At 42.4% G+C, this 13,647-nt stretch overlaps 1 protein-coding gene across 5 annotated transcripts in view; it reads right to left on the bottom strand.

Annotated features, from left to right (window-relative positions):
* ATRNL1 (attractin like 1) overlaps window positions 1–13,647 on the bottom strand; it is a 1,022,247-nt gene that overhangs the window by 840,999 nt on the left and 167,601 nt on the right. For all 5 annotated transcript variants that reach the window (XR_004001240.1, XM_030569367.1, XM_030569368.1 and 2 more), the window contains exon 8: window positions 4,296–4,551. Coding sequence is in view for 4 of the 5 variants with exons in the window: in XM_030569367.1 (XP_030425227.1) it covers window positions 4,296–4,551 (256 nt within the window). In the remaining variant the exon portion in view is untranslated. The remainder of the gene's footprint in view (window positions 1–4,295; window positions 4,552–13,647) is intronic.

Raw genomic sequence — 13,647 nt, 5'->3', positions numbered from 1 at the left:
TATCACTAACCTAAAGCGAAATAAATTTCCCTGTGGACTAGCCCAGAAAAGCTTTATGGTGCAAGTTAGTAAAACCATCCATACAAAACTCCCCTCCTGAGATTTATAGGTTCCCAAAAAGTCATAACTCTAAGAATAGCAAGAAAGGGCAAAAGGAAGTTCCTTTGCTCCTGCAATGAGTCCAAAGGCAATCACATCACCTCCAGAGCAAAGACATATTCCCACACATTCACACAATGAAAATCTGAGTACACAAAATGTCAGGATTTTTAAACAGATAATTTATTGTATTTGAACAGAAATTACTTTTTTTTCAGGTATAGCTAATTTTACTTTATTCTACGCAGGGGCATGTGCAGGAATTAAAATTTGACTGCTTTAGGAAGTGCACTTTCTGTGCCCCCACCACGGCCCTCAAGGAGCTCGGTCTCTCTGCCATGGCCCCAGGGCTCGAGGAGTTTTGTGCCCCAGCCGATTATTGCAGGGGGGGGCCTTCCCCTGCTTGCCGCTCCCTCTTGTGCACACCCCTGATCCTAAGGAGGGAACTCAAGCAGGGAGGATTGATGTGTTTTTCTGAGAAAGAGTGAGATTGTATGCATACTTTATATTAACCTGATTTGTGATCAACAGCTGCACAGTACAGTGCTCAAATAAGAAGCCAAAGGAGTCCCCAGATAACACCAATTAAGAAGCACATGCTAAAGTCAGTATCTAGACTTTTGCATGGTTCCTGATCCAAAGCCTACAGAAGTCAGGGCCTTAGTTTTAAAATGGATATGCGTACCAGAATCCCACATCTGATTACTACAACTTATAGAAATATCCAAAGGGATAGAAATTGGGTCACTAAGAGTTTAACTGAAGCTGTCTAAGTAGGGTAAATTTTATATCAGACCTGTTTATTTCAGTGTGAGTGTGGCAAGTGGTTGGAAAAGAGTTGATGTTAAAACCACCAAGAGCCAGTGTCTGAAGAGAATATAGCATCCACCCATAGGTGCTGGAACTAGGGGTGCTGCTGCACTCCCTGGCTTGAAGGAGCGATAACCAATTACACAGTTTCCGCCTTCAGCACCCCCATTATAAAAATTGTTTCAATACCACCGCATCCGCCCATCAGTGAAAGCAGCAAAATGTCAAATTCTCGAGTAGTCTGAATATTGGAAAAAGGCAGAGAGAGGAAAAGGTATATTATATTTTCTTTTTACAAGGTCAGAAGCCTTTCTTTGTAACCAATTTCCTTTCTGAACAGGACATTAGAGGGTTCTACATAAATGCATCTATCACTTGCCATACCTTCTAACTTTGGAGCCTGCAGCTATTGAGTTCCAACAAGTAAGTCATACTTAGTGCAAACGACCATCTGAAATTTCATGGTTAAAAATGACTTCAATGCTGCAAAGCTAAAGATAAATGTTGAAATTGCCAAGGAACTGGGGAAAAATTGCCACAGAATTCATTAACTGTTGGTGGGGGACAAAAATAAGAGGTACTACGGTGAAACAAAACACGAGGGTTATCTGCTGAAACTGAACAATTACAGCATACAGGGCAGATCCTAAAAACCACTGCTTGTGTGAATAACTCTTCCTCAGATAAGTAGTTTCATTGCTCTCAATGGGTTTTTACATGAAGACCTTATATTGCTACAACGCTACATTATTTTTTAATTCAATAATGGAATATATTTTCTATGAAAACACCCACTTTCCCATTAATATTTTCTATAATTGGCAGACAAGCTAATATCTCTGAAAGGAAACTTACAAAGTTGAGATTAATTCTGAACCATAATAACTGGCAGCAATGCAAAATATATTTCTCCCTGACTCAGAGTTTATAACCATGGATTCAAGGTGTTTAAAAAAAAACCACTTGCTTAGTCGTAGATAGCAGTCTGTTTTACTAATCCTCTACAAATATAGCCCTAACATAGTAAAGAAGCTGTAAAATGGAAAGAAGTCATGAATTTTAGCTCAAATACCAGCAATAAATTATCCAATAAACTTTCATTCACATTGCTAAGTGAGGCAAGAGGTCCCCACTACTACCACTACCAGCACTTCATAATCAAACCAAATAACAACACATCATAGTTACTTTAAGATTTTCAAAACATGGAGTTTGGTGGTACTTCTCTGACCTTAATACTTAGACTAGATATACTATATTCAAGGTACTGTTAAACATTAATGATCATGCAGAAAACTATAGTAATTATCATGATTTATGTTTCTTATTTTACTTTGTGCTTTTCTTAAAACAGGTCTTCAATAAAAGGAATTCATTCTTGGAAGTTTTTTCAATGAACTTTGCCTTCTATAATTCAATGTTATAGAGTAACTAGTGACTATTACTATTTTATGCAAACAAATAGTCAAGATTTAGGAGACAATTAAAATTGACTAGCCTTGTCTTGTCTTGTGATGATATAGTAAGGATCCCTGATTCAAATTCAAAGAAATGTAGAGGAACACCTAGCTTGGAAGATAGAGACTGCAATTTCAGGATAGTCTTACGCAACTGCATCAGAAATATCAACATGGATAGACTATATTGTGGTAGTCTTCCTCCCATTCTCATTCCCTTCTGGACATATTTGATATTGCTAGAAAAGATGTCAATATGGTCCTCAGAAATCATGCCAGGAATATAGTGGAAGCACCCTGTCATTGTAATGTAGACAGGTTGAGAGTCTTTGTGCATAGAAGCTACAATTAAGCAAAACAGCAAAGAGTCCTGTGGCACCTTATAGACTAACAGACGTTTTGGAGCATGAGCTTTTGTGGGTGAATACTCACTTCGTCAGATGCATGCATGTCATGCATCTGACGAAGTGGGTATTCACCCACAAAAGCTCATGCTCCAAAACGTCTGTTAGTCTATAAGGTGCCACAGGACTCTTTGCTGCTTTTACAGATCCAGACTAACACGGCTACCCCTCTGATACTTAAGCAAAACAGTTAAGCTCATGCTTAAACTTTAAGCATGTGAGCAATTCCACTGAAATAAAAAGACTAGTTCAGTGCTTGAAGTTAAGCATGTGACACCTTAGTGCTAGATGAAGCCAAAACTGAAGACCTGCATTAACTATGCATTATTAAACTAAAACTATGCTTCTTGTGATCAGCTGAAAACTGGTGAACTATTTCAAATTGGCCAAACACAACAGAAGACTTATTCCCTACCCAAAACAGTGCACATAAATTTATGCAGTTTCGTACTCAGTCTCTCTCTCTCACACACACACCTATAAAATGAGACAAAATTCAAAGAAATTGTCCATATAAAAATACCACTTTGAACCTTTACATATCTGAAACTGTTGGTAAAAGTTCTTAACACTCTCAATCTAGTAACCACAAACATTACTGTGACTGTCTTGTTAAAAGAATTGTTAGGGATTCAGTTGAGTACCATAGAAAACAAGGAAGGAAGAATGTTCAGCAAGATTCTTCATAATACTGTTTTCATTAAATAATGTGCATATTAATTAGCTTTACTCTTAAAGATTATCATAAGGGGCATTTTAATATGTTATTCTAACTGTTAAAAGAAAATGTTATATGAAGTCTATAAAATAAAATATTAAGTTATTTAGCATTATCTTATTTTATATTTGTTAAACTTGTTCCCTTATAAGTATAATCCTTGTCTAAAATATAAAATAATCCAGAAGCATAGCTAGATTTAGTGAAACAACAACAGAAGTTGCAGTGATTTATAGAAGTTGTGATTGATTTTATTTTCTATGGTAGCTGCAATTATACTCTTTACAATTATATTTTAAGTAATATTAACCAGAATAGTTATTAAATGTTGAAATTAAGAATGGGAAATACTACAGTAACATTAACAATCTTGAAATTTTTTTCCCTGCAAGAATTAAGGTGATTACTGTATACCATGCTACTTATTAAACCTTCTTTTCAATAAACTTATGTCTAGAAAATGATGATAAACCTTATACACCATCATAACTCAATATATGTAAAATTGCTGGTTCTTACCCTTGCCTTACTTTGAGTACCCCAACCATGACTCTAATCACACCCAGTCTACTCCAATATTTCCAAAATAGGAACCAAACTTGACCAATTTAAAAACAAACAAACTGATTTTATATAAATTAAAAGAAAAAGGAGCTACTTGGATCAAAAATTAAAGAACAGCAGAAGAGTTTTTTGAGCTTGCCAAATATATTTTATTCTTCTAAACCTAACAAGTTCATGATTGGTTAAAAATCAAGAAATGAAGCATCAATATAGGGCAAAAAGAAAGTATTTAAAAGAACTCACTGATATAGTACTCTTGCACATTGCTTGTGTAACCGTACACTGCAGAGTATCCAAAAATGATGATCATGACAACATCTCTGCTGTCCAACTCTACTATATGTGCTGAGTGACCCTCCACAGCATACTGTTGGCCATGTACAAGTATTGCAGGAATTTTGGTACTCCATGTTTGACTGTTTATGTTGAATATCCACAGCTCATCAGTGACATTCCCATTATTTGTTTCAATTTTGCCTCCATACATGTAGATGTCTTCCTATTACAATTAGAGAAAAAAAGTGAAGTTAAAGAAGATCACATCCAAACTGCATTATTGCTACACCGTATAAAAGAACATAAATGAACAACCTATTATAAATACTTAAACACAGACTATGTTCATCAGCTAATTCTCAGCCCTGCTTCCAGACACAGCCCCTCGAGCTAAAGCAACAATGATGTTAAAAAGAATATTTCACCAGAACTAACCCTAACAAACTGAAAAAATAAGACAAAAATCAATTTCAAATATGGATATTTCAAGGACAAATTTTAAAGTTCTAGGCACTTTTCACACTCATTAAGTGACTCCTTTTTGAAATGTGTACAGAGATTCCAACTCTCTTTCCTATCCCCTGCAGCATAAGTTAAGGCTATGGCTACACTACAACCTGTGGGTTTGATTCATAGTTCCCATGGACATATTCTTGCTAATTCTCATCTGAGCTAGCATGCTAAAAATAGTAGTGTAGCTGTAATAGCACAGACAGTGGCAGCAGAAGTACGGGTTAGTTGCCCTGAATACGTAACCCTGGAGTTCAGGCAGGTTTGTACTTGGGACAGCTAGCCTATGCCATTACTTCCACTGCCTGCACTACTGCAGCCTCCCCACTATTTTTTGGCATGCTAGTCAGATGCTCACTGGAGAGTCACATCTGAGTTAAGGTTGTTGGGGAAGTTAATGCTGGTTTAACTGGTGACTTTTCCGACTTGAGCCACTTCAGTGCTAAGTAAATGATTTTTTTTTGAGACATACATTTTTACAGATGCGAAGTAAATATCTTCATAGCAGAGACAAATTCAAAATGTAAGTACAAATCTTTAAAAACCTCTGTGTAATGAAAGTATGTATTACGATCATCAGCCTTTATTTGCAAATACCATATATTAACATTTCAATTTTTCACTACAAGTTGTTATATTATTTATTCAGAACACAACATACACAGCTCAAACCAACCACTGTTAGAGAGTTTGTGAACAGTCTAACCATCAGTAATAATTAAACTGAATTTAGGTCTAATCAGTAAAACATTTATAACCCAATTAGAAGGAAAAAAAAGATTTCTGTAACATTTGTGGTCAGGATTTCCTATCAAGATACTACAAAATCCGGTTTTCAAAATTACACATTATTCCCATGAAGACTGATTTACAACTAGAGTAAAACAGCAAAGGAAAGAAAAGCTTTAAAAAACAAAATGTTCAGTGCATAATCATCTAAGGAAATAATTCTGATTACACCTATATGGGAAGTGAGAAGAAATCCTTGCCAGTTGCCAAATTACATAGATTTATTGCACAGTATGAAGAACTATCAGATTGAAAATAGATTTTTCTATAATGGATTACATTGATATAAAAGCTTATCCTCCCATTTTCCTGTTTGCACCACCAAGCCCCATTTTGTCCTCTCTCACACATTTTTGGTAAACATTGGATAATATATTTATAAAAATTCTAAAAATAAATGCACAGCTTCAACAAAACTGAACCGAAGCATGTCATAAACTAAAAAATTCAAAATCATAGAATCATAGAAGATTAGGGTTACAAGAGACCTCAGGAGGTCATCTAATCCAACCCCCTGCTCAAAGCAGGACCAAAAATGCCCAGTAATTCTTATTTGGAGACTACCCTGGCTTCCCAAAGAGTAGATGTTAAATGTTAATGATCAATTTTAAAAAACCGACCCACACACACACACACACAAAGGGCATGGAAAAAACAGTTACCTACCTTTCAAAACTACTGTTCTTCGAGATGTGTTGCTCATGTCCATTCCATTCTAGGTGTGTGCACGCAGACATGCACTGTTGTCGGAGACTTTTGCCTTAGCAGTATCCATGGGACCAGCTGTGGCACCGCTCTCATGGATCAATATATCAGGAGCCACCAGCCCTATGCCCTATGCCCTCTCAGTTCCTTCTTGCTGGCAACTCCAACAGAGGGGTAGGAGGGCAGATAATGGAATGGACTTGAGCAACACATCTCTAAGAACAACAATTACGAAAGGCAGGTAACCTTTTTTTCTTCCTTGAGTGCTTGCTCATGTCAATTCCATTCTAGGTGACTCACAAGCAGTATCCCTAGAGGTGGGCTTTAAGTTCACAGATGTATGGCTTGTAACACCACTCTACCGAAGCAGCGTTCGCTCGGGCTTGCTGTGTAAGCTCATAGTGAGACCCGAACATATGTATGGAGACCAGATGTCAGCCCTGCAGATATCTGAAACTGGCACATGGGCCAGGAATGCTGCTGCTGAGGCTTGTGCTCTAGTTGAGTGGATGGTTACAATTGCCAGTGGAGGTACTTTTGCCTGACGATAGCAGAATTGGATGCAGGCTGTGATCCAAGATGAAATTCTCTCTATCTGCCACCACAACAAACAACTGTGTCAACTTATGAAATGGCTTGGTCCTCTCAATGTAGAAGGCTAGCGCTCTCCTGACATCCAGGGAGTGCAACCTACATTCGTCTTCAGACTTATCAGGCTTTGGGCAGTAGACTGGCAAGAATATGTCCTGGTTTGTGTGAAATTGCCAAACCACTTTGGGCAGGAAAGCTGGATGTGGCTGAAACTGGACCTCATTCTTGAAGAACATATTGGGTGGGGCTCCGATGTAAGCACCTTAATCTCAGAGATCTTTGGGCAGAAGTTATCGCCACTAGGAATGACACCTTTCAGGAGAGCAGAAGAAGGGAACAGAACACCAAGGGCTCAAAGGGAGCTTTCATGAGCTGTGCGAGTACCAGATTCAGGCCCCACGGAGGGACTGGATCCTGGACTTGAGGGTAGAGCTGCTCCAGACCTTTTAAGAACCAGACCATCGTGTTATGAATGAAGACTGATCTGCCCTGGAATGGAGGGTGAAAGGCTGACATAGCAGCCAAGTGGACCTTAACTGATAAAAGGGATGAACTCTGGAGCTTGAGATGCATACAGTAGTCCAGGATCAGCTGCAGCAAGGCCAACTCGGGCCTAATGTCTTGGGCTGAGACCCAGAATGTGAACAGTTTCCATTTGGCCAGGTAGGCTGCTCTATTGGAGGACTTTTTACTCTCCAGTAGGGCCTGTTGGACATTGAGATGGAGAGACCACTCATGGCGAGATGAAGTGGTTCTGCTGAGGTGATCTGCCAATACGTTCCTGGTTTCAGGGAGGAGTACTGCTACAAGATTAATGGCATGCTGCACACAAAAGTCCCATAGTCTGAGGGCTTCCTGGCAGAGGGCTGATGACCTGGCTCCACCCTGCTTATTGATATAAAGCTTTGTGGTGGTGGTGTCCGTCAGGACTTGAACCACTTTGCCTTGTAACTGGGACCAAAAAGCCAGGCAGGCCAGGTGAACCGCCCTGAACTCCCTGACATTTATGTGGAAGGAGCAGTCAACTCTCGACCAGTGGCCCTCTGTACTGAGCTCGCCCAAGTGGGCTTCCCCAGCTTAGCTCCAAGGCATCGGACATCAAAGTCCGCGACAGGGCCATGAAGGAGACTCCCTGCAACACCGATGCGGGGTCCAGCCACCATGCCAGGTCCAGGTTGTGCGTCTTGGATGTAGACCGACACCAACCACACCTGCAGTGGCTAGAGGTGATGCTGGGCATGACAGACAAGTACAAGTAGCCATGTGGCCAAGTAGCCTTAGGGAAGTGTGGACAGTTGTGAGCGGGTGGCCTCTCACAGGGGACATTACATCCAACATGGCTAGGAAACGGGTCTCCATAAGGAATGCCCTGGCCCGCGGAGAATCGAGAACCACCCCGATATCCATTGCACTGGTACAAGGGTAGATTTCTTTTCGTTCAATAACAGGCCAGGTGGCAGCATATGGACTGCAGCAGATCGAGGCTGCTCTGCACGTGATGCCATGATCTGCCCTTGATGAGCCAATCATCGAGATAAGGATAGACCTGGACCCCCCCACCTCAGGTAAGTGGCTACAGGGGCCATGCATTTTGTAAAGACCCACAGGGGTGAGGAGAGGCCAAAGGGGAGTGCTAAGAACTGGAAATGACACTGGCCCACCATAAAATGGAGAAACTATGCCTTTGGAAGACAGAGATATGGAAATAAGCATCTTTCATGTCAAGAGCAACACACCAGTCTCCCGGATCCAGGGAGGGAATGATGAAAGCCTGGGATGTCATGCGCAACTTCAACTTCTTAAGGCACTTGTTGAGTCATCGCAAGTCCAGAACAGGACACAGGCCCCCTTTTGCTTTTGGGATCAGGAAATAGTGGGAGTAGAAACCTTTCCCTCTCATTTCCTGAGGGACCTCCTCCACTGCCCCCAGTTATAGGAGGCTATTTACCTCCTGAACGAGGAGTTGCTCATGAGAAGGGACACTGAAGAGGGACGGGGAAGAGGGAGGATGGCTAAAAACTGAAGGATGTAGCTCAGTGACAATTTCTAGCACCCAACGGTCTGAGGTGACTCTCGCCCAGGCCAAATGGTAGGGATGGAGATGATTAAGGAAAAAATGGGGCAGATCCAGGGAGGTGACTGAGGCGTCGCTCTCGAGCATACCCTCAAAATGCCCGCTTCTGGCCCCTGTTGTGCTTCGCTGGACCAGGCTGCGCAGGCAAGCGGGAGGAGGAAAGGTGGCGACTAAACCCAGTATCCTTTCTCCTCATAGGTCCCTGCCGAGACTGCCAAGGCATTAGCAGAGGGTGCAGCAGGGGCAGCCAGAACAGCTTCCTCTCAAACTGAGGCATATTCATCCCCAGGGAGCGGATGGTGGTCTGAGTGTCCTTCAGACCATGCAACCTCCTGTCCATCTGATCGGAAAACAGCCCAACTCCATCAAACGGAAGAACTTGTATGGACTGCATCTCCTGGGACAGGCCGGCAGTCTGAAGCCAGGAGCTGTGCCTCATGACCACCACTAAGGAGAGCACCCTGGCAGCCAAATTGGCCGCATCCCAGGGCAACTGGAGGGAGCACTGAGCTGCTGCAGTACCGTGCTCCACAAGACCTGCGAACTCTTAGGCCACCTCCTGGGACACGGAGTCCTTAAACTTGTGGAGGGAGTCCCACAGGTTAAAATTATAAAGCCTCAAAAGAGCTTGGTGATTCACTACCCAGAACTGGAGACTTGCCGTGGAAAAATTTTTAATTCAAGAAAGGTCCAGTCTCTTGGCCTCCTTCTTCAGAGTGGAACTGACAAGCCCCTGCTTGTCCTTTTTGTTGGCCACCGACATGACCAATGACCCCAGGGGTGGTATTCGAACCTGTTGATGGAGACAAAATACCTTTTCTTGGCCCTCTTGGCAGTGGGCAGGATAGAGGACGGGGTTTGCCAGAGACCTTTGGCCACGTCCAGGACCCCTTCAAGCATCACAAGTGCAACACGTGCAGGGGTGGATGCGGAGAGCACATTGAACAACATGTCCAATTGATCCCCCAAGTCTTCCACCTTGAGGCCTAAGTTGGTGGCCACTCATCAGAGCAGGGCTTGGTGCTCCTTAAAATCAAAGTGCATTAAAAAGGAACCAAGAAGGCATAAGGCCGGCGGTACTTGATGTAACAACATATGACTGCAGCACCCAAGAGGATGCCACAGCCGGCCCTATGGATACCGCTAAGGCAAAAGTCTCTGACAACTGCACGTTTGTCATGATCAATATGCTTGAAAATTTAACTTGCCATTCTCTGTAGAAAGATGTTAACCAAAGACATTGGCAGAATCTATAGTCTATCTATCATGCCCCCTTCACCTCTTAACAGAATACCCTGTTAAAATTCTTAAGTTTACAATGAAATCCTGCTCATCAAAACAGGATTTTGTTACACTGCCAAATTATCTGAAATCAAAAAAACTGATTTTTCATCATGTGTCCATCCCCTAATATGTGAATTGATTTAAACTTTTAACACATTTTGTTTAGGAGACACTTGTCCTGATATTTTTGAACTGTTTCACTTTATTATATGTTTTTAAATGGGCTTTTGTCAGATGGTAAAAGATGAATGACATGGATGAATAAGTAGTGCTCTTAAGAGAATTCTAGATGGGTCACGTTTCCAGCACATTTATTTAAATAAGTTCCTACAAAGTAGGGTGAACAGATGTTCTGATTTTATAGGGATAGCCACGATTTTTGGGTCTTTTTCTTATATAGGCTCCTATTACCCCCCCATCTCCTGTCCCGATTTTTCACATTTGCTGGCTGGTCACCCTACTATAAGGTGAAGTACAAACCAAAAGCTTAAAATGAGTTAACCATAGATTTTTGTGCTGAATGTCTAAGAACCAGTCCTCCCTCCTCCCCCCACCCAGGATGTTTTCAGTGACCAGAAGTTGTTTAATGTAGTTAATACTTATTTTTGTGCTGAATGTCCCCGATGCCAGGTTAGCTGGTACATTCAGCAAAGAGATCTGTACTTTGAACTTCACTTTTATGAAGAAATTAGTAATATTACACATTGTCATGGTATAACCCCCCACTCTGAACCTTAGCGTCCAAAAGATGGGGTACCAGCATGAATTCCTCTAAGCTTAATTACCAGCTTAGATCTTGTAGTGCTGCCACCAACCAGGACTTGCAGTGCCTGGTACACTCTGGACCCCCAAAACCTTCTCTGGGGACCCCAAGACCCCAAACTCCTTGGGTCTCACAACAAAGGGAAATAAACCATTCCCCCTCCCTTCCTTTTTTCCTCCCAGATCCTGCCCTCCCTGGGTACACTAGGAGATCACAACACATGCACCTTTACAGATACCACTAAGTATATAACTAACAGACTTTTACATTTTAAGAACACTTTTTAACTACTGGATTCTGGGAAACTCTCACGGGAGAGTGCATAAGCTACTTTGTTAGAAGCTCCAGAGATGTGCTGAATTTCAAAATCAAAATCTTGGAGAGATAAATTCCAACGAAGAAGTTTCTTGTTGTTCCCTTTGGCAGTATGAAGCCACTTTAGAGCAGCATGGTCAGTTTGTAGCTGGAACCGCCGTCCCCAAACATATGGGCGTAGCTTTTCTAGGGCGTACACAATGGCATAGCATTTCTTTTCACTGACTGACCAGTGACTTTCCCTTTCAGACAGTTTTTTGCTGAGAAACACGACAGGATGGAAGTTGTGATCCGTTGCTTTCTGCATGAGAACTGCTCCTATACCACGCTCAGATGCATCTGTGGTTACTAGGAATGGCTCGTCAAAATCCAGGGCCCTGAGCACAGGGTCAGACATGAGCATCGCCTCCAGTTGGGTAAAGGCCTTTTGACACTCATCAGTCCACTTAACTGCATTCGGTTGGGTCTTTTTGGTCAGGTCGGTCAGTGAGGCAGCGATTTGGCTGTAGTGTGGTACAAATCACCTGTAGTACCCGGCCAAGCCTAAGAAGGATTGAACCTGTTTCTTTGACTTTGGAACAGGCCACTTTTGGATAGCATCCACCTTTGCCTGTAGGGGGTTTATGGTTTCTCGACCCACCTGGTGTCCCAGGTAAGTCACTCTGTTTTGGCCGATTTGACACTTTTTGGCCTTAACAGTTAGTTTGGCCTGCCTGATGCGCTCAAAGACCTTTTCCAGGTGTAGTAGGTGTTCGGGCCAGGAGTCTGAAAAAATGGCCACATCATCGAGGTAGGCAACTGCATATTCTCCCAGTCCTGCTAGTAGACCATCTACCAGCCGCTGGAAGGTGGCGGGTGCATTTCGCAGCCCGAAAGGAAGGACATTAAATTCATACACCCCCGCATGGGTTACTAATGCTGACCTTTCCTTGGCAGGTTCATCTAGTGGTACTTGCCAGTACCCCTTGGTTAAGTCTACTATAGAGATGAACTGGGAACGTCCCAACTTTTCCAATAGCTCATTGGTGCGTGGCATTGGATAGTTGTCCGGACGAGTTACCGCATTTAGCTTACGGTAGTCCACGCAAAAGTGTATTTCCCCATCTGGTTTGGGTACCAGAACCACTGGAGATGCCCATGCACTGGTAGATGAGCGAATTATACCCATCTGTAGCATGTTCTGGATCTGCCGTTCTATAGCAGCTTGGGCATGAGGAGATACCCGGTAGGGTGGGGTTCTAATTGGGTGAGCATTACGTGTGTCAATGGAGTGGTATGCCCGTTCAGTCCATCCTGGGGTGGTTGAGAACAATGAGGCGAAGCTAGTGCACAGCTCCTTGATTTGCTGCCGCTGCAGACGTTCCAGGGTTGTGGAGAGGTTCACCTTTTCCACGCCACCGTCTTTTTTCCCGTCGTAGTAGACACCGTCAGGCATCATCTCCCTGGACTGTAAACTGACAAACCTGTAAGTCTCTGGAATAGAAAGGCTTGAGAGAATTAACATGGTACACTCTGGGCTTTAGTGAGGAATTGAGGTAGTTCACAGTTCCCAGGCGCTCTCTACGCCCATATGTTTGGGGACGGCGGTTCCAGCTACAAACTGACCATGCTGCGCTAAAGTGGCTTCATACTGCCAAGGGGAACAACAAGAAACTTCTTCGTTTGAGTTTAGCTCTCCATGATTTTGATTTTGAAATTCAGCACATCTCAGGAGCTTCTAACAAAGTAGCTGATGCACTCTCTCGTGAGAGTTTCCCAGAATCCAGTAGTTAAAAAGTGTTCTTAAAATGTAAAAGTCTGTTAGTTATATACTTAGTGGTATATGTAAAGGTGCATGTGTTGTATTTATCTGTTTATTTTAAAGTTCTAGGAGGAAATCGCCGCCAGTGAGGTTCCCCACTGTATATACTCAATTAGTTCTACCCAAAAATCAGGTCACAGAATGATGAATCCGAAGTAATATAAATTTAAGCCAACAGAAATTTAAAATCCAGACTGAGGAAGGAATTAAGACCTGGTCTACACTACGATTTTATATCGAATTTAGCAGCATTAAACCACATTAACTCTGCACCTGTCCACACAACGAAGCCCTTTATATCGATATAAAGGGCTCTTAATATCGATATCTGTACTCCTCCCTGACGAGGGGAGTAGCGCTGAAATCGGTATTGCCATTTCGGATTACGGTAGCGTGGTCACAATTCGACAGTACTGGCCTCCAGGCGCTATCCCACAGTGCACCATTGTGACCGCTCTGGAAAGCAATCTGAACTCAGATGCACTGG

This window comes from Gopherus evgoodei, chromosome 7 (genome assembly GCF_007399415.2).
Source record: "Gopherus evgoodei ecotype Sinaloan lineage chromosome 7, rGopEvg1_v1.p, whole genome shotgun sequence".
Taxonomy (NCBI): Eukaryota; Metazoa; Chordata; order Testudines; family Testudinidae; genus Gopherus; species Gopherus evgoodei.
The sequence above is the reverse complement of the archived record's forward strand: the minus strand, read 5'-3'. Positions and strand labels throughout refer to the sequence as shown.